A 22,238-nucleotide genomic window follows, 5' to 3' on the forward strand; every position below is an offset into this window, starting at 1 on the left:
ATAAGTGCTGGTTTTTCAGGAAGAAGTGGTAAACGTTAACAAATTATATCATGGGATGTAGTAAATTGCTCTACTTAAGGGAAAAATAAAATATTAATTCCTCAGCAGCTCTGAGACTAATCTGAAATTAGGGAAGAAATCATCAGTCGGTTCTCACCGGTTCACAGCTTAACCTGGTGTAACTTTATGCGTTCAGCTCCAACAAAGGCATCATTTTATGTATGCCTGTGAGTATGCGTGTTTGTGTGTGTCATAACCAGATCTTCGGGATTAGGTGCGACGGAGGGTGAGTGACCCTGAGTTCAGCGCAGGTCCAAATAAACAGTGGAGGTGTTGATACTAACTCTCGGCAGCAGGGCCCGCGGGATGTCACGAAACACCAGATACGTTCACCGCAAAACCAAAAACTGTTGAAACTAGATGTTAACGTTCACTGTCTATAAAGAAACATAATCTTGTTTTCCCTCGCTAGCTGACAAACAAGCCAAACTACATTTTTCAGTTTTAGGTCAGCTTTGATTACCTAAACTACTTTATTTGCTGTAAATGGCAGAAGTCTGAGAAAGAGATAACACTTTAAAAAACATGTTTTTACTGCAATAGCGTCTTCAAGTTCAGAAGTTCGAATGCTCTAAGATTATTGTGCCTTTAAAAACTTTGAGAAATCCCTCAAAGTTTGTTCAAGTCAAACACTGAAGTCAACCAGAGCAACACATTGCATCCTGGGGAAAGAACAGCATGTGAAAATACTGGAGAGACATCAGCGAGCATGTCTGCTTTTCTAATGTACACTGAACTTATAAAATGGCTTTAGGAAAACAAAGTTATTGTTTTGTAGCTGCCACCAACACGCTCTGCTCTAAATAACATAGAATGTATGTGGGCAGAGCTAAAAACGCGTGTGAGCAATGTGGTCTGCAAACCTGACTCAGTTACATCAGTTCTGTCACGAGGAATGGGGCAAATTACAGCCAACTAATTAGAGAAGTTTGTGGAAGGATACCCAATATGCTTGACCCAAAACGCAACGTTTAAAAGGAAATTTTAAATACAAAGGAAATTTAAGTAAATTTCAGAATTTTAAGAAAGTTCTTAAAAAGAAAATGTTTCTCGATACAGAAACGAGAAATGTTACAGAAACCTGAAACCTGAAGCAGGTTTTAAGATAAATGAAGTGTTTTAGTAATCCAAACTGATTTAAAATATTTCATCAGTCAGACAGACAATACATTGTTTCAAATGAATCTCTGTGTGAGAAACAATGCATTTATTGCTGTTTGCTTCACTGATTTACCACTGCAACACTGTCTTCAGAGGTTTACCTAAAAAGTCAGTAAGCTGCAGTTGATCCAGAGCGTGCTGCGTTCTCACTAAAATCAGAGCACATCACCCCACTTCTAAAGTCACTACACCGACTCCCTGTAGCTCAGAGAATAGACTTAAAAATCCCTCTGTTACTGTATAAATCACTGAATGGCTTAGCACCAAAGAACATTAAAGACCTTTTGTCATTGTGTCAATCTTACAGACCATTCAGGTCTTCTGGTTCTGGTCTACTCTTCATCCCCAGAGTAAGAACCAAACGTGGAGAAGCAGCATTCAAGTTTTATCCTCCACTAATCTGACAAAAAACTTGTAAAAAACTGCAAAAATGCTGAAACACAGAGTTTCTTTAAATCAAAGCTTAAAACCCATCTGTTTGGAGATAACCGCTGGAGCATTGATCAGTTCTGGTCTGGATTAAGCCAGAAATATCTTCTAAACTTTACATTGCTTCTTCTTATTCAGCCACTATACTGTTTCTTTTGTTTTGTTTGTTACTTGTGCTATGTTTTTATCATGTGAAGCACTTTGGGGTTTCTTATTGCATAGATGTGCTTTTAAAATACATTTGGCTTTACTTGATTTACAAACATTTAGTTTTCTCTTCATATTCATATTCTTTCATTAAAAGAAAGAATATGTTTACAGCGGGGCTGCTAAACTGATTTTTGTTGTTTCTTGCACAAATAGTTGTGCAAATTCGTAGAAACCCTTAACTCTGTAGAGATTGCTTATCCTGAGAGGACAATTTAAAGTTTTGTTTACTTGCAGACAGCACGCTTTTAGAGACGCGTGAAAGAATTAGAGCTGCACAAACCTTGAATTTAACTTAACAAAAGCACAAATCTAAGGCAATTATTGGAGCTGTCATTTGAAAAAAACGGCATAAATTTGCATACCTTGAATTGACTATTAGAGTTGATTTAATTCACAAGGCCAAGACAAACAACATCTTCCATCCCTGTAACAATTTAAACATTATATTGAGTTGTATAAGGAGGATACTTTCACTGCCAGACTACAAAAAAAAAAAGAGTAAACCATATGCACTAAAAATATATGTTTTGATACCGACTACATACGCAATGTCCACAGAGATCAGATGCCATTACCATTTTCAATTTGTTGGCGCTTGTTTCTCAAAATTAAAAAAAAAAAAAGATAAGTATTTTTTTTCTACTTGTTGACTAGATAAGTAAGAAAATATATATATATATATATAAAAAAATAAAAAAAACACCCAGCCTCCGGGGTTTGATGTGTAGCCATGTTGACAGCATGTCAGATTGCATCTCCACAGGATGTGATGGATTTGTTCCTGTAGTCAGAGGCATCGAGGTGAAGCTACAGACCGACAACTTTTATCGACAAATGAGACGTGAAGACCCGGCAACAGGTGGGCAAAAAACACATCCGAAGTTTGAAGCTTGTTCCGGACTGTTTTACATGTCCTTACTAAACTGTAGAAACACGTCAGGTAGAGACCTCTGCCCCCAAACGCCGCATATTATTTATTACAGAGCCACATGTTGAGAAGACAGATGACCCGGCGGGTGGCGGTGTCTCTGTCTGTTGGGCTGCGAACAGTGGAGGTTTTGTGTAAAGAGAGGAGTTCATCTTGCTGCCGGTGTTCACACTTATTGATTAAAACGGACCATGAAAGACAATATTGCCTGGCGGGTCAGCAGCTGATTAACCCCCACATCTGCACATTAATCAACCGCTGACCTCTGCAGAGCTCAAGCAAAGATTGTCTGCCTTTCTCCGCCGGACTCCCCAGGCTCCCGGTGGGGGGGCAGCTGTAATGAGCACAAGGCTATAATGATGACGGTCCCAGAAGGCGCTCGCTCCAAGCAGAAATGCAACTTTCTACAAGCTGCTCACACAAGGAAGTTGCTTTTTTTTAAGGAAACTAATGACGATGGTGTCTCAATTAAGGGAGATGGAGGAAATGGACGGATTGTTTTATCTGTTAAAACAAACCCCAGAAAAACAAGAGCAAGCTTCACAGAAAATATGGATTTGAAATGAGAAATTCAGCTGATTTTATGCAGCCATGTTGCATTTAAAGATCTGTGAAGCTGATCTAATTTAATGATACCACAATTTAAAAATAAAAAATGACAATAATCCTTCTTGCACGATCTCCTGACTTTGTAAATACAGTTGTAAAAATAAAATCTGTGGCTGCCTTGCAATCAGAGGGTTCTGGGTTTGAATCTCAGTCATGGAGATTGTTGTATTGAGTGCAGGCAAAGAATCTCTGGCCTCCTCCCACATTGTAAAAACAAGCAGGTTAACACGAGGTTTATTACATTTAGGTATGAGTGCATGCCTAATTTGACAAATGACCAGATTTTTTCTGAAACTCTGCAAGGATTAAGTAGAGATGTGTGACTTCAAGGTTGCCAAAAAAATGTATTGCTAGTCCCAAGTTTCTTCTTTATTTGTTTTATTATAAATCTCTGGAGAAACATGGCAAATAACTCAAATTTGTATTCTATGCTGAACCTTATAGCCAGATTTTAAGAGAAGGGATCTTTAAACGCACATATAAAGATATATGTCGGTATCTGCGGGGCTAGTTCTAATCTACCTTAAATATTTTTGTTTAATTTTACAAAAAATCTTTTAACGTTTGATGGTGGTTTGTGTTAAAGCTCCTCATCTTTCATATCCTATAAAGTCTAGTGAAACCAGCTGCCTTCAAAAGTCACCTAATTACACATAAATCGAGGACCCTGTGCAAATTGACTGTGCATGATGTATTTTTCTTTGTAGGTTACAGTCAAAATGATCACGAAAGCAGAGCTGATATTTCTAGAATCACCTCTGCAGCTGCTGCTCTGTAGATCATGCTGCTGCTGCTCCTGTGAGCCATCTGATAAGAGGGTCTTTCTAATTCATATTCTAATTAATATGGAGCCTCACTTCCTGCATCCCAGAGCCCTGAGGGAGAACACCATTCAATAGGAATTATCTTCAGCCCAAAAAAAAAAAGGTTTACGTTCTCCCAGCTGGCAGCGGCCTTTGTGGCTCTCTCTAATAATCACTATCTGATCCTGTGTCACTTCCTGCCACTTTAAACAGAAGTACAAACCAAACACAAAACGCTTCAAATATATAAACGCCAAACTTAAGTTGTTGTTTTTGGATAATTATGTGACTAACGGTTTCGAAATAAAGCCATAAAGAAAAAGAGAATGAAAAATAAGAGGCTGCCCAGTTGGAAAATAAAAATCTTAACTTGTCTTGTGGTTTGGGAATATTTTATTCTGGGAGGAAAAGACGTTGAACTCAACTACGTGGTTTTCTTAGTGTCAAATAACAAAACATCTAATCTCTGTTTACATCTGCTGCTTCACGACTCCTTTGGTTTCCTTTTATATGAAGAACAAACTGAGGTTTACAACCCGCCGAGTGAACAGAATAATAAGGAAGCACACAAAAAAAGCAAATAACAGTGATGGAGCTTTGAGGGCGACATAAGGCTCATTAACCGCCACAAAGGAAGATCTTTAATGTAATGAAAAATATACAATCATGCCATAATTGGATTTATGAACCGATTATAATTAAAGGGTATATGGAGAGCCCTGTAACTACCAACGACTGGAAATAAAGCAAGGATTTATTTTTGTAATCTGGCTCTTTAGGTTACAACATCTATCACTGGAAAGGTTTAGATTAAAATTGCATCTCTAATGTTATTAGGTAATAGATAATACAATAATGTAGTTTCTGAATCTGGTTCTCTTTTTTTATTTAGGTTAGGACAAAAAATTTGAATGGTTTTTAAACAATAAGTAGAAGATTTCTTCATCTTTAGGTCAAATGTGCATATCTCTTGCATATCATTTAGTATGTCTCTTTTCAAGGGCTTTTGGTGAACTTAGTGCAGAATATAATATTGTTATCGCAGCCTTGAGCTATCGTTTAGCACAAAATACTTAAGCTGTGAATACTAATCCAGCATCTCTTGCTCACAAAATAAAACAATTACAGACAAACAATCCCCCTAGCGCTTTAAGGATGAAAACTAAGTAAAAACTGTTCATAGACACTTGATTTAAAATTGAGCTTAAAGCATAATACAAAATGTTTTTAAGACTTCTTAATGAAGCCACTTTATGGCCACGTTGCTAATGTTCCCAATAACTTTGATATAATACCACTAACCATTATCGTGCATTTTTGAGTTTATAGTTGAACACAGTAATGATATTTCTTTAACCTTTTGAAAATTTACTCAAAGTGAAAAGTAAGTGAAGAAAGCTCTTCCTCTTTAATGTTAACCTTTGAAGATAAGAATTAAAATCCTAATAAATATTTCTGGAATTTGTGATTTGCAGATGTAACTTTTGCGCTGTGGAGAGTTCGGGATATCTGTGTGGCAAATAAAGTAATAAGAATTTTGGCAAAATGTGGTTTGAATTCTGCGTTAGACATTAGTTGGCAAAGTGTGAGTCATGATGCGACTCAGTACTGAAATTGTATCAGTCACTGAGGCTGGCAGCGAGGTCGTCTTAAACTCAGCTGCACTGCATTGCTTGAGGCTCAGCCGCTCTGATCACACTAGTTACCCAGTGGAGGATGGTGATGTGAGTGCAGTCCAAAAGAGAGGAAAGAAACAAGAATTCACTCCAAACATGTCCAACTAATCATCTCCTCCCTTCTTCCTTAAACTGTCGAGACTCGAGTTGGTTTGCAAAGAAAAGACAGTGATTCACTAATTTTGCTCGTTCACGACAGACTGTCTGCGTGTGAGACGAAAGGAGGTGACGTGAGGAGCAGAGGGAGACAGAGAGTGGCAGCGCCAGTACAAACTGACCAGAAGTGACAGGCAAACTGTGACCAGAGGGAGGACACACAGCGTTGTGCGCTCTCTTCAGCTTGGCTGGTAAATGAAGAACAAACACACGCCTGCTATTCAGGTTGGCAGCGAGGTGGCTTCAGACGGCCTGTCCTCAACAGGAGCGATCTGGGTGAAGGCTCCAGATCGGCAGGCATCCACGCTGGCTAACTGTTTCTAAGCGAGACGTTTTATTCCTCTGCGCCCGGTTACTGAGCTCATGTTAATATTCTCCATTTGTAGGTCATTATGCAGTATTTACTACTGATCCTGCACTGTGACCAAATCCTGAATGCAGCTGCTTCTCGTAAGCTTCTCTGTTCGCGTTTGGTTGGACTTAAATCTATGAAATTTAAAACAATTAAATTAACAGCCTTCAATTCAAGAGCAAATTAATTCACATGGCATTAAAAAAAAAAAAACTAGAGCCATTTAGACAAACCATCACAACATCCAGCAAAGCTGTTGGAAGAATCCAAAAGAGGATGTTGCTTAGCAATGGGGAAAGATTTAGATTTTCTTGGCTGAGGACCAAGAGAAAATTTATCAAACAAACCCAAAGCTTCTGTTTCTGACTTTAACTCTGCGCCCGAGGCCACAGCACAGCAGTGCCGCTCTTATACCAACACAAAATATGCAGCGCTCATTAAAGAGCAATGTCAAGGAAGTTTATTAGGATTTATTGCAAATTGTATTTGCTCTCAGATACAATATCAGTAATAGTCTATAGTTGCGGTTTTGCATGGCAGATTAATTTGCAGTCTCGGTTTAATTCTGAGGGCCTTTTGTTGTCCTTCTAACAATAATCTTTATATTCTGACTGAAAGGATCACGTCTTTGAAAGTGTGAGATCTTTTGGCTTTCTAATCAGTGATTATTGTGTTGAAGTGCCTCTTATAAGCTCATCAGTTTAAGCTAGCAGCAATCCAAGACGTGCAGCAGTGTTATCTGCTGTGAAATACGTTCAGTATTCAATCAAAGAAACACTGAGGGAAAACGTAAATAATGTATTTGCACCTTTAATCAATAGGTAGAGGGAACGTGTTTCTCTCTGTGTTTCCATCAGCTGAACTGTTTAGCCTATATGAATGAAGCAAGATTCAATTTGCAGATATGCTGTGATACAAATGAGTAATTATTACTCTTGGCTTCAGCTGAGCTTTCTCTATTGTTTCTATATCCCTAGAGACACATATTTAAAAATTAACCAGCTCTGCAAACTCTCATTTCAAGTCCTTAAATGACTGCTGGTTTTTAAGCCAGCTCTGTAAAGTACATGGGGAAAAAAAAGAAAAAGATAACTACTTCTTGGATCTTTTTTTTTTTTTTTTTTACAAAGCACGTGCTCATCCATAAACAACAGCTTTCAAAAAGTCTCATCTTATAAATTTGTGCCTCTGTGCATTTATTCCACCTCACTGTCAACCTAGGACGCAGACACACACACACTTTCTTCATGCTTTCTTTCAGCAGGTCCTGACAGGTGGTCCTGTGGGACACATCTCAGCTGGCAGCAGGCTTCATCTTCCAATAAAACCAAGTCTGGGTCAGGGGTAAAAGTTTGAGGAGAGGGAGGACCCCTCGGTATATCACAGTGGAGCATATTTAAATGGGAAAACAGAGACTGCAGGAGGCCATAGTTTTTTGTGCAATGAAAATATGTTCTTTATTGATCTAGGTTTTCATTAGCTCTGAGTCATGAGCTTAAAAATGACCAGAAATTTGCTTAAATGCATCAATCATGTTTGATGTGGCTTTAATATGAGTTTCACTTTTTGAACTGAATTACTGAAATGAATGATCTTTTTATGACATTCAGAACATTACCTGTAGTGAATGAATGAATGTGGGCCATCACTGAAGCTATTTGTGTTACATCTGTCAAAGGAGCAAATGCTGCCTTTACTGACATGATCTCAAGGCAATGCATATAAATGTGACGCCGCTTTACATATAAAGCTTCAGCAGGTAATAAACTGTCAGTAGAATCCAAGATGTATTCGCATCAGCAACTTTAAGCCAAACGCTTGGTAGATATTTTTTACTAATAACAAATGACTGTACCCACTAAGTTTTTAATGAGACAGTTGGACTCACTGCTAAAATGTTCACCTTTTAACCTTTTCTTTTCAAGAACGTGAGGTTTCCTCGCATTCATAAAAGAACAATAACACAATCACAAGAGAAACACTAATTTAGAGAATAAAACTAACTTTCCTCGTTGTTGTTGTGCAATGAAACTATCTTGTAATTCTTATTTTATTCCTGCTGCCTCTCTTTTCACACGCTGTCAAACTAACCACACCTTTAATTCTGTCATCACCACACTTGTCCTTCTCCTTTTTTTTTTTGAACCATTCATTTTTTTTTTTCTGTCATTTTCCTTTTAGAATGACTTTGTTGCCTCCTCCTCTACTCCACCTCTTCCTGACGCCTGAGGGGCGTCAGGAGAAATCTGTCACTTCCTGACTGTTCATCCACAACCAGCGAGCAGACTCCCAACATCCTTTCATTTCTTTCATCTTGCTGCACCACTAGTCAACCAAAATGCTTTACATGCATTCCTTGTGCATCGATGCATGTTGTTTCTATGTTTTACTTGATCTCTCCATATTCAGATGTAAGTCAGTATGTGTAATGGACATACAGACTTACATCTGGTTTAGTTCTGGTTCGAAACCAGCACATATCCTTCTACTACAAGACACCAAACATCTTTATATCTCCATAATACAAATAATATTTACAAACTACTTTCATACTTTACATGATTCCCCTCCAACAGCACATGCTGTACTTATTTCTCCCTGACTGAAGCGGTTTCAGTTATCCACGTGTTCAAATGGGATTTTTGGTGTGTTAACTTTTGCCAGATTCTTTTAAAGTGTAAAGAAGAAGAAGAAATAGCAGATCGATTCAGTGTACTTTGTTCCACACTGGTGGAAGGAAAACAAAGAGATGCATTGTAATTGGAGAAAAAACAGAAGCTGCTTCTCCACCAGCAACATGCCACTTTGCTGGTAAATGGCTGAGTCATGCACTAAAATAAGAAAGAAAACTCTATTTTTGTCAGACCACAATTAAGGCCTCAGCTTCTCCGAGAAGCAACTCAAGATGGTATAGGTGTGAAACAGACAAAGTGCTGTAATAAAACATGACATCAACAAATGTACCAGCTCTGTTCAAAAGGAGATATTTGTTTTGTCTTCACTGAAGTTTTACACCTTTTCTCAAAAACACTATTGATTACGTAGAGTTTTCAAATGTGAAAACAACAATTCACCTAACCTTGAAGAAAATAAAGCAAACCTATCATAAATACACAAAACTATAACCCACTAATAAATACGCTTTTGCAAAAATAAATGAATAATAAATGCAGTTGTGGTCAGAAGTACACATTTAATGGTGGCACAAGTCCACCATATCCAGAAGAAGAAGAAGAAGAAGAGCTGTAGTCAGTGTGTCAATGTGTCAGTGTTTGATTTCTTTTTCTTTTATTTGTTGCGACTTCACTGGAAGGTTCATGACCAAGTCAGTTTACTCATAAGTGCATGCTCTGGACACCAAAGGTCAAAAGTCTGCTCACAGTTTGTTTGTTTTTTTTTTCTTTTTTTTTTCTGCACACCCAGCAGCGACGCCGCGTGTGTTTTCAGCAACCAATTTTAAGCTGCGAAAACGACGGCTGTAGTTGTGCTGCAGTATCAGCTCACTCAGCTGTGAAATATGGCTGACATGGCTGTGTGCAAACCACAATTACGCCTCGAATCCCTGACAAGTGACCACAGAGCACTAGTTGTTCACTCAACTGTGCAATATGAACTGGTGGACCCTGCCTGCAATGCTTCTATTTGCCCAAAACACAATCGCTGCGATGTCACACACAGTCCCCGGCATTTGCTGCAGAAAGAGATTGGCACCAAAGTGACAGGAGGGAGAAGAGCCTATTTGTGCTACTTAACAAAGGCTGAAAGAGGAGGACAGGCTTTATTGTGTGCTCGAAGATTGACTGCCTACAGTGGATTTCTCATCTGTTATTACTGTGTTTTTACTATATGATGTCAGTGCAGCATTTGGGTTTAATTTTGATTGAGAAGAGGATAAATTTGCCTCCTGACCTCTATGATGTGCTTGAAATAGTAGTGGAAAAGTAGTGGAAGAAAATCAATAAATATAAAAACATTTTCAAAATTGGGTCCATATACAGGCCGTTTTCAGCTATGCATTGAGTGCAGCTTGTGATGATGACAGAAGCAGGATTAAACTCTTGTTTGTCTTGGATTTCTAACACATTCATCTTGAATTTCAGGCCTCATTTCACAAAGGAAGCTTCAAAATTCGAGCTGTTAACTCACCATTTCTGCAAAGGGGAAAAAAATATGAGTGACTCAGATTCTTGAGGTTGACAGGCCCACAGTGCCTCATTATTGCTGATTGGATAATTGCTGTTTTCAGATGATGTTCTAAGAACCACTTCTCATTCTTTAATTAGCATTTTTTTTTTTTTTTTACAATTTATAGCACTTTTCTTTGTGGCATTTCATTGTTTTCTGAAGCTGCAGCCTCCAAGAAGACAACCAAACTAGAATGTGGTCAAATACGATATTTTTGTCCTGACAATCTTTTCACCCGTAAGTGTTTAAAAATACAACTATAAATGTTCAAAAGAATCTCACCGACATCACATTTTATAAGCCTGCTTCTACACACCAGGGGTTCATTGTTGCAATCTTGTTTTTTCTCCCCTGCATGTTTGAATCTTGCAGTCGTCTGAAATAAACATCCAGAATTTACTGTTTCCAGTTGACACATCAGATCATGTCTTTGGTGACAATAATAACACCATGATACACCTCACCTCTCGTCCAATGAGCGCTAAACATCAACAACAGCTCCCTGGCTCACTGCGTGGATAGACAAAAGGATGAATGGATTAATGATGGTGTGAAAGCCTGAATCTTCCAAAGTCCAACACAGTAGTTTCCTTTAGCTTACCTCACAATTTTGCTTTATCTCATGATCTCATTCTCTGGTTCGATTAATAAAAATGGATACGTTAGAGAGCTTTGGCTTGTAAAGTGCCTTGAGTTGAGATTTATTGTGAATTGATTTATACATACCCTTTATTGGTTGGAAGAAAAAAAAAGTCTAGGGTTATTTTAGAATAAAACATTGATAGCGCAGTTTGTTAGAAACAACTCCAAAGGGCAGCAGTGACGGTTTTCCAATTACCACAAAACATTAATAACAAAATGCCTGTTTTAATTGCCATAATTTTCCATTCTGTGTTTTGATTTAAGAATATCCAGGGCCGGATGGAAAGAGTCCAACGCAAGGCCTAATTTTGTGGATGTTTTCTATAATTAGACAGAGGTCAGTTCTGCATAAATTCACAAAAACTCTGAAAATGTGATCACTGATTACATTCTGTGTCTAAGACATTAAAAGTCATTAACGCCTTGAATTAACTCTCTATTCATAAAATCTGTCATAGATTTAAATTGAGCTTGGAAGCACCAGCTGAATTAAAAGACTTCCTGTGCTCGATGAAATTCAAATAAAGCCTGGAGTGTCATAAATCTTGGCAACAGACAAGGCACCACTGGACAGATTTATTGGCTTTTTATCTTTGTGATGAAACTCAGCAAAGCTCAGCTTATTGGGCTGACGAATAAACACGTTATTATGTCAGAAGATTATCAGATCTGTATGGAAACAATTGATTGCCTGTTTGCCTGTTTAATGCAAATGGATCAAAACAATCCACTGTGAGCAAGTTATGTTGGTTGGCAATGCCAGACGGCGCTGGTTCGTTAGCGAACAAAAAGATTAGTACGTTAGAAAGACCGATATCTGCAAAAGCTTCTCTGATCTGCGTTTAAGGTGGGGAGAGATTTTGCAGCAGCCGTACATTTACTTACATGTTGCAAAAAAATAGAAACAAAGCTGAAAACTAGTTTTCACACATGTGTACAACCCCCACAGTCATGTCATCACTCACCTCTGCATACATCCTCCCAGCATACATGATTAGCACTGCTATTAATAATCTGGATGTTCATTACACTGAAGACAACAAACAAATTACCACAAACTTTTATTATTGTACCTTTGTTTCATATTAATTGTACAATTAAAGATTAAGCGCATGGTTAAGATATAAATTAGACTAATTATATTTTTAAAAGGTTTCCAAAAAATGAAATAGAATCACTTTATCAGTCCCTGTTTGCAACAGACGCAGGAACAGAAGCTGCTAACAGGCCAATTTCACTCCTAATGAGAGGATTAATTTGTCTGTTAAGGTCTTTGTGAAAATATGGAGCTATTGGAGGGCAAAACTGGGCGGAAACACTCACCGTCTCCTAATGGTAATCATTAAATTAACTAGATAATTAGAACTAAACTCAGAAATTTCTAGGCTTTGATATTTCGTGCAGCTGCGCTTGTTATAAATCTTTATCCACTGGTGGAATCAGAGTCAGCAAGCCACATCCATCTCTCTGCCTCCCTCTTTCCTCTGCTACAGGCAGTAATATTTATGGACTGTCTGCAGGGTCACACGGTCTCACAGAGAGCACCCATAAAACCTATCGCCGCTGTCCTGCTGGCCCTTCAGTAGTTATGTGATTGTAATGGAAAGTCTACGGTTTTTATGTGGATGTTGGGTTAGAGATTTGTGCACGTTGTTGGTGCATTTGTAGATGTGGATGGATTTGGTTTGTATTCCAGTTTAAAAGAGGCACCTCAGATTGGAGGTTGTGTATTTTACGAGCAGCCAACAAATATTCCCCAGCAGACTTTGGCAACGGCAAGATTGGAAATGTTCACACAGCTGGGACACAAGATTGTGGAACAAAAGCCAAACATTTCGACAACACCAAGCAGTTTCAATTATAGTCTACTTCAGTAAAAAGTTACATTTGGTTAGTAGATGTGGCCTTTAATAAGGAAATCATTCTCAAGATTCTCAAAATATTACCGTATTTTCCGCACTATAAGGCGCACCTAAAAACCTTCAATTTCCTCAAAAGCCGACAGTGCGCCTTATAATCCGGTGCGCCTTATTAATGGACCAATATTGAGCCACAACAGGTCTAGCAACTACGGTAAGCAGCAGCCGACTTCATTTTCACCCGTAGAAGAAGAAGTGCGTGGTGCATGCTGGGATAGTTGTCATAACGCTGGTTTGTTAATAAAGTTTGACTGACCTACCTACCGACCTGATAATCAGGTCACCTGCAGGTCATTTAGCACCACGTTCTCCACCAATATGCAGTGCGCGAACGGAGAAGGGTGACCATCGTCCGGTCATGCCCCGGCCCAGTCGTGGAAGCCTCTCCTCGCCGACCCGAGTCGGACTGTTTTGTTGACATTCTTTATGTCAACAAAGTGGCTTTAGATATTCATCTGGGGTGCTTCAACTAGGGCTACCAAGGGACCAGCCCCTATACATTTAAAGCCAGGGGAGCGGGGGAAGAGAGACAGAGACTGTGGCGGCAGCGTGTCGGTTGGTCTGTGTTACCCAGAAAGCAGTTGGGCACAATATTGCAACACCAACACCGTGAGTGAAACAATGACTGGGGCAGCCTACTATATAAAGGACTCGGGGACCACTTCTTTATTATTACACATCCACATTTGTAGCGTACGGACCAAATCGCGTCCCGTATAGGTTCATTACGGGACGGGTGGCAACCCTAACTGTAGCGTCTATTCTATGCGCCTTATATATGGAAAAAGTTTTAAAATAGGCCATTCATTGAAGGTGCGCTTTATAATCCAGTGTGCCTTATAGTGCGGAAAATACGGTAATAAAACGGTGCTATGTACCTGGAAAATATCCAATGTTGTGCCTTAAGGCCTTGAAGTTATGTTTCATAAATATAAATATATGTCTTTGGCAATATTTACCACAGTCAGATCTGATGTTATATGTATTTTAGCTTTCTAGAAAATGTCAGTATGTGCAAGTACTCTAATTTCTCATAAGAAGCAAAGAGAGGCATCATAACTGCAATTCAATGATGCACAAATCTGCCCCTTCACATCAGAATCTTATCTGACCCTTATCTGAAAGAGCCATGACTGAAAAGACACTAGATGGTTTCTAGTTTCAATATCTTTACACTATTCTGTTTGTCTTGCAAAGTTTATGTGCCAGCTTCAAACTGTTATATGTCACTACAAAGTAAGTAAGGTTCAGTGTCTAAGTTTGTTGTCTATTTATGCTATTTTCCCTACTTTTTAAAAGATTATCTGATGAGATAGAATCAAGATGTTACTCAACTGATAGAGAAACAATAATCATCAGTATCTCTGGTTTCAGAAAAAAGAAGTGCAGATGTTTGACTCCAGCTATGCAACGTCATTTAGGGAAATCATATCTCCAAGGGTTACAATTGCTCTATGAATTCAAAGGCTGCCTTGTTCTCTTAATTCAAAAATATAAGGGACATTGTTAAAATATTCCCCCATGGCATATCACAAGATTTTGATGGAGCATCTTCATTCTTAGTTTTTACCAGTTCATCTCTTGCGACCGCATAACCCGTGTATTTATATCATTTAAGCCTAACTGGTCATTGTACAAAACTATTTTTGCTATGCTTTTATTAGCATTTCATAACATACATAACACGTAACATTAATACTGCCTACAATATTATTTAAAGCATAAAACGTTGCATATGTAAGTTTCTTTGCTAGCTTTCAAAGTGATTTGCATTGAGGCCAAAAACAACAACCCCCAAAAAATATGTGATAATAATCTAAGTTTTTTTCTCCTTATGGCACAGAAAGAAATGAGGCATAAACTGTATGAGTGAAGCTAAGTGGTTTACTGACTGTCATCTAATGCAGGAATATGGCAACTTACACATACCAGCTGTTACTAACAGCGGACAAATCATTAGTGCTATTTGCTTTGTGAATGACATGTTCAGAAGGAGTGGGCTCCACAGTGGCGCAGTTGGTAGAGCTGTTGCCTTGCAGCAAGAAGGTTCTGGGTTCGATTCCCGGCCCCGCTCTTTCTGCATGGAGCTTGCATGTTCTCCCTGTGCATGCGTGGGTTTTCTCCGGGTACTCCGGTTTCTTCCCACAGTCCAGAAACATGACTGTCAGGTTAATTGGCCTTTCCAAATTGCCCCTGTGAGTGTGTGTGTGTGGATGGTTGTTTGTCCTGTGTGTCTGTGTTGCCCTGCGACAGACTGGCAACCTGTCCAGGGTGAACCCTGCCTCTCACCTGGAACATTAGCTGGATATCAGCACCTCCCGACCCCACTAAGGGACAAGGGTGTAAGAAAATGGATGGATGGATGTACCGAAGGAGCACATAATGTAGGTCCGTTTGTCAACATAAATTCATTATAAAGGATTTTATTTACAGGATACACAATACATATTCACATGCGTCTTTTAGATGTCTCATTGTTCTATTAAAATCCTCTGTATCCATGTGTCTAGGTCGACTTGAAAACTCAAGCTGGTACCTGACAAACACTCAAAGGTGATGTGAAAAATTTGACAAAGATCACTGCATCATGTCCCATAAAGGCAGCAATAGCAAACTGGACATCCTCCTGGACTGCAGCAGACAGACTGACAGTGTAGCCAGCATGATCACTGTCATGTTATAAACAAGCATATTCACAAAAGAGCTGATAAATGGCACAGGGCACGTGGGCACAGGACAGGGTGGCAGGTTCTAATCTTGAAAGATCAAAATGTGAATGACTGTTTTTAGAGTCTTTAGTCTGAACAGACGGGCATCACAGCGAAGGTAATATTCATCACCCAAACCCAGAAACATGCTCCATTTCCTGCCTGTCAATCCAAAGGTTAATGGAAACATCAGAGAGTCACATCAAATCGCCACCACGGTAACCATCTGGGTGGAAAGGAAATGTTTCTGTTGTAGCCACAGCAGCACTTTTCTTTTCTTTTTTTACTTTAAGAGGTGGAAGTCAAAGATTTTCTTTACAGTCACTAAAGAATCCTTGGAGAGTCAACGGTGTTACAAGAGCAGAAAAATATGCTTAACCTCAAGAACTCTTGGGAATGAACGACAGCAGCTCATTTCTGCAAAAAAAAGAGAAAAAAAGCAAGACCAGCACTGTAAAAATATGTTTTCCTGCATGATTTATCAATCTCAGATGAAACAATGCACTGTAGGTGAAATATTGAGGTCAATCTTTGTAGCAGTGAAGATTGCAGTACTATATGGAAACGGGTCACGTAATAGATTCTTGTTGGCAAGGGGATTTATCTAATTTGGGATCTGTAAAAACACGTATGTATCATATTTTAAACTCCACGAAGTACATTAAAAACAGCAGTGCCGATGTGAATACACATTTTACTTCGACTGTATCATTACAGGGCATGTCGTTTTTTTCTTGTGTGCTCTCCTTTTTTTCTAGTGAAACAATGATTGAAGTCCACAGGTGCTTGTCAAAGAAGAGCAAACATCAGCAAGCTCAGATGTTCTCTGACAAGGCACAAGAGGAAAATCCATCAAAGTCAGAAGAATCTGTCCTCTGTGAATCACAGACGTCTGGGTCAGATTTCATGCTGCACCAAATTTTGCTGAGATATCTCAGTCGGGACCAAATTGATGGACTGAAATGCTAGTGAAAAAAAAAAAAAGTATATATATATATACTGAAGTTGTACTATTTTTAACAGTAGCAAGATAGCGGAAGCCAAAACAACAGCAGATGTATTTGCTTATTTATTTCTTTGTGCTTTTTGGAAGAAAAATAGTTTGAATAAAACAAGAAATATTGTTCTTTTTAGAAGGGACCTTTAGTGCAGAAACAGTTCATAAAACAGGAAAGCACTCAGAGCTTACATACTCCTCCATTACCATCCAGTCTAAGAAGAGGACAACCTCAACCTGCATGGAAACACAGAGTAGATGCACACGGCGTTACCTCCTGACACCTCACAAGCGCAGTGACCGTTTCACCTCTCCACTCTTGTCCCTCTCCATTATTTAAATCCCTCGCTGTTATACTTCAGCCCACTGACGACACTACGGTGCGCTTAATAGCTTGTTTTTATGAATGAACCAAACCACGTTTAAGTAAACTGTGTAAATATAGTTTACACTGGAATTATTGTTTTGGGTTTGGTGCAACAATTCAGAAAAAAAAGTTTTCTAGTTTGCTGTGAAAATGGAGTACTACAAAATGTAAATGTTTGTTAGAAAGGACAACATCCAGGAGCCTGGGATAAACCACATTTTTACTTAGAAGCATTAAAGAATGTATGTTAATCATGAAAGAAGCAATGACTGAATTCATTAAGTAATTAATTATTTTTCCAGACAACTCAAGTTCATTTACAGACTGAGCTTTTTTTTCAGGAACAGGTCTGAAAAAACAGTCTGTGTGCTAAACTCAAGAGAGACATTCATTTGATGCATCAAAGAGTGATGTCATCACTGCTGATGTCATTGTTACCATAGGAACTAAACATTCTAATGGTGCATTCACACCAAACACGTTTTGAGTGTCAGGCGAGTCTGGTTTATATTCAAAGTCTATGTGGAGTATTGGATGCGCTGGACATGTCAAATGCTCCAAACGGTTGAAATGGTGCCGCGCTAGACGCTCGAAGAGCGCCGCAACGGCCCTCGATGTACCTCCACATAGAGTTTGAATGTAAACCAGATGCACCTGACGAACAAAATGTGTTTGGTGTGAACGCACCATTATATCTCCAGTGTCATGTTATGTCCACCATATTAAGACCAAAGACTTGTCCTAATATGATGGATTCATTGTTTTGGGTCAGGGGTAATGTTTAGAGGTAAGATGTGAATTAAGGTTTAGATAATGTTAGGAATAGACTTGGTTTGGGTTAGGGAAAATGTCTGGGTTAGGCAAAATCGCAGCTACTAAAATGAAGGGACATCAATGCAAAGTTCTAAAATGGGTAGAAAATGATTTGACAAACCTGTATAGAATTTTATTTTCTAAATCATTCTATAAATATTGATGACATAATGTTAGGTTGTTTTTCTGCAAATTGTATAGCTGCAGTACACTAGTAGTCTAATGCGTTGAATGTGCTGAGACACATTCAACGCATTAGAAACCAATCAGAACCAAAAGTTAGCCTTTTGGTTCTGATTGGTTGTTTCTGGACAGTAGCAGAGCTAAATTAATTTTCACAAATTCTCTGTTTTGTATTCTATTGTCAACTGTTTAACAAATATTCATCCATCATCTAACATACATACGTTAGATGATGGATGAATAAGGAACTTGTTAATCAGTTAAAATGATGATGATGAATATCTGTTAAACAGTTTGAGGCTTTGCCAAATTTGTGCAAAGCCTCAAATTTTCATAATGCAAAGTGTTAGCAAAACCTGGTCTTGGATACTGACCTAGGTTAGTGCCAAATGGGTGTGGGTCGCTTTAAAGGCCGAGCCGGGCTTAGCTTGACCTTCTTGCCAACGCCAACATGAAGACCCTCCATGCAACCAGTGGAGTTTGGTTGCATGGATGTCTGTCTTTCTTCGGACCTCCCTGGTTGATTGGAGGTCTGTCTTTCTTCGGACCTCCCTGGCTGATTGGAGGTCTGTCTTTCTTCGGACCTCCCTGGCTGATTGGAGGTCCATCTTTCCTCGGACCTCTCTGTTTGATTCAAGGTCTGTCTTTCTTCGGACCTCCCTGGTTGATTGGAGGTCTGTCTTTCTTCGGACCTCCCTGGTTGATTGGAGGTCCATCTTTCCTCGGACCTCCCTGGTTGATTGGAGGTCCATCTTTCCTCGGACCTCCTTGTTTGATTGGAGGTCCATCTTTCCTCGGACCTCCCTGGTTGATTGGCGGTCCATCTTTCTTCAGACCTCCCTGGTTGATTGGAGGTCTGTCTATCCTTGGTCTCCACTGTTTGTAGGGAGCCTTCTCTTTGCAGGGGGACCTCTGGTCGGGTGGAGACTCTAGGATGGTTGTTTTCTAGAGCAAGTTTCAACTCCACCTTCAGGTCCGCAACCTGATCCTGCAGAGCTTTCACCATTTCCTCCTGAGCCTTAAATTTGGAAGCCTGCTCAGAGTGACTTTTGAGCTGCTCCTCATATTTAAGTCTCACTCGGTATTCTTCAACCATTACTTCAACAAGACCTTTATTGTGGGAGGCATATTTTGCAGCCTCCCACTTGAAGTACTCCAGCTGTTGAAGAACAGTCTTGTCAGTTGTAACTTTTGTAGAGCAAGAAACCTGTTCACGTTTGACTTGCTGGTGACGTTCTTTTTCCAACAGTTTTTGCAGTCTTTGAATCTCCTCTTGCTGGAATTTGACTTCAGCCTGACATGCAACACTTCGGTCTCTTTCCTTATGGAGTTCAAAATTCTTTCTCTGCAGTTCTGTTTTAAGATCGTCTACCTGCTTAGTCAGATCTTTGACGTGTTGGTTAGTATCTGCCACGTCTTCCACTGAGGGGGTAATCTTGAAGCCAGCAGAGGGTGTTGTTTCCTGCTTGACTTCCAAAGATGTTGGACTCTCAAAGTCGCCGGAAGGACTTGATTCCCCCTGGATCTTTGATTCAACTTCCGGCTCAATGGGGCTGTCATCTTCAACAGGGAAAATGACAGCGCTGTAGTCGACTTGGATGTTGCGGTCGACCATGTCGACCCATGAAAGCTTAGCTGGAACAGCTTCATGTTCGCAAACAATCTGTTGTTGCTTCATATTGTATTCTAGTAACTTCTTGCTTCTCTGAACTTCGAACGTGCTCTGAAGGGTGATCTGTCGCGATTGAACTGTGGAACAGATCAGAGAAAACTCTGTCTGTGAGCTACATTCAAGAGAGAGATTCCCTTGTGATATCATAAAGTGATGACATCACTGCTGATGTCACTGATACCAGTGGAACTGAACATTCTATCCACCTTACCCCTTGGAGGCTTACGGGGGAAACGATTATGGTTCTTACTTCTGGCGCCCACCGGAAGTAGCAATATTTCATTGTAATTTATAGCATTTTTGGCTAATCTATATTCATGATAGAAGCTACATCTCTTTTCAGTTAATTCACTGCCTTGCACAGCAACATTAGAACAAACATCAGCATTTCACTGCCCCCCCCCATTAGCGTTAGCCTTTCCCCTAAAAAAAGCTTTTTGCTATTTTTCTTATTGGCCACGCTTTGTACACTGAATGGAGGAAGTCAATGTAAGACAACATGCTACTGACAGCATTTAGGCTAATTTAGTAATTTGGCTGATTTTACGTGTACACTAATTTCAACATACTGAACGACATAAGTCCATGTTATTCAATATGCTTGTGACTCTCCACCTGCTCTTTAGTACTTTGCTGCTTACTTTAGCATTGATGCTAATTTGTAGCACTGGGTTCCAACCGACGGGGACACTTTGGCAAACACCATTTAAATTTCTTCAGAAATTTTCTAGTTGTTCTCTCTAATTTGCCCATTGATGTAAGTGAGTTTGCCTCAATGGTTGTGTCTATCTGAATTTTTTATTCTTGTATTGGCCTCTGGACAGAGGCACAACTCTACAAAACTTAAGTGAGCATTCAAAAAAGAACGAACGATGAAACTCATTCCATCTTTTATTTCTCTTCAAAAGAACTACTTCAAGTGATGTCACCAAGTGAGTCAGTTCATTTGCATCTTCTCTACTTCCAGGGCTCACTAAAGAAAATGCTGCTGGCAGCCTAACACATCTGAGAACACCAGGATTTGCAGAAAACATGTTCGCAGTTAATTGCTGTTTTCTTCTAGTTCCAGTCTGAATCTCCAAACGACAGAAACAAGTTCCTCCTATTTAACACAGACATTTACAGCTTGGCACCAGCATAAAAGATGGCCATGAACTCGATTTTTTCTCATAATTCATATTGTCCCTTTTAACAAATTAGATCCCAAAAGACCAAATTAGGACTTGTGTATTGATTCCGAAATTCATTTAAGCTTAGTGAAATGGCTGCAGGCAGAAGTGAAAGCTGTATTGATCATACTTAACCCTCAGCTATAAACAAGCATTCAGAAACACAACATGTTGTGCAGTGCTCATTCCTGACAAGAGATTATATATATTAAAGCACAAGGTAAGTCAATATTTCTGTTCAATTTAGTTGCACCGAAATATGGAAATAACTTTACATTAAACCTAAAAAGAGGTATTTAAAGAATTTATTGCTTGTATTGGTGGAGAGTTTTAAAACATGAATTTCATGTGGCACAACCATCACACATTTATTCCCCAGCAGGAATAAATAAGAACCAAACCGTCCTCTGATGCACATAATCCATCACTGTCAGAAAAAGGCAAAAAAGTGAAGGGCGTTTTTTTTTTGTTTTTTTTTTCCATCTGACCATCTGAGTGATATGTTGAAGCTCCTCCTTGAATATAATGGAGCACACACTAATGAGCCCTTTAGACAACTGTTTTCTCTTTCAACTAAGCGTAATAACATCTCCATAAATCTGAAAATGTTTCAGAGAACGCTGAATTTTTCATCCAACACGTTTTGCCTCTTCATCAGTAGATCACCTCTTACCATATACGCCCTGTTTCACATTTTGTATTTTTATTTTCCACCCTGTTTGGCCCGCCAAAACTATTATTTCAAATAAACATAAAGAGCTGAAAGTGGAGAAAGATTAAATTAATAACTGTTTAGTTTAATAACACTAATAATAATCCCATCTGTCTCTTCAGTTTGGGTTAGCTCAGCTCAGTCTGAGTCTCGGGGGATGGATTCAGACACAGCTTTAGTCTCGTGATCACATTTTAGTTGCCAGGTAACTACTGACGAATCCAGAAAGACATGGCATGAGCCAAGAAACAGTGTGGCTTCTAATTCTCACATGTGCTTCAACACTTTTTCAGGTTTTAACACATTTTGTATGTTTACTTTAAAGCTTAATTAGACATTGCAGTCTCTGTTAGCAAGGTGTTTGTGTATCCACAATAAAAACATTAAAACAGCAATAACTTGAATGCAGAACCAAGCAACCTTGAGTCCATACAGGAAGTTTCTTTCATATTCTTGGATGTAGTAAGTAAATTTTCTTATCCAAATG

At 39.1% G+C, this 22,238-nt stretch overlaps 2 protein-coding genes across 6 annotated transcripts in view; both read right to left on the bottom strand.

Annotated features, from left to right (window-relative positions):
- fam189a1 (family with sequence similarity 189 member A1) overlaps positions 1–22,238 on the bottom strand; it is a 97,878-nt gene that overhangs the window by 29,047 nt on the left and 46,593 nt on the right. The window lies entirely within an intron of this gene.
- On the bottom strand, positions 10,324–20,266 carry LOC145551094 (uncharacterized). 4 transcript variants are annotated; one of them, XR_014086894.1, is made up of 3 exons: positions 18,573–20,266; positions 11,034–11,079; positions 10,324–10,945 (listed from the first exon to the last, which is right to left on the bottom strand). XR_014086894.1 is itself a non-coding variant. In XM_081605153.1 (2 exons), the coding sequence occupies exon 1, from the start codon at positions 20,015–20,017 to the stop codon at positions 18,578–18,580; it is 1,440 nt and encodes a 479-aa protein (XP_081461279.1). In that variant the 5' UTR covers positions 20,018–20,266; the 3' UTR covers positions 10,324–11,079; positions 18,573–18,577. The 4 variants fall into 4 exon arrangements, 3 of the variants coding, with proteins under 3 accessions (XP_081461279.1, XP_081461281.1, XP_081461280.1); XM_081605153.1 differs by having other exon boundaries at positions 10,324–11,079; XM_081605155.1 differs by lacking the exons at positions 10,324–10,945; positions 11,034–11,079 and adding an exon at positions 15,252–16,255.

This window comes from Poecilia reticulata, chromosome 3, assembly GCF_904066995.2.
Source record: "Poecilia reticulata chromosome 3, P_reticulata-male-v2, whole genome shotgun sequence".
NCBI classification, from domain to species: domain Eukaryota; kingdom Metazoa; phylum Chordata; class Actinopteri; order Cyprinodontiformes; family Poeciliidae; genus Poecilia; species Poecilia reticulata.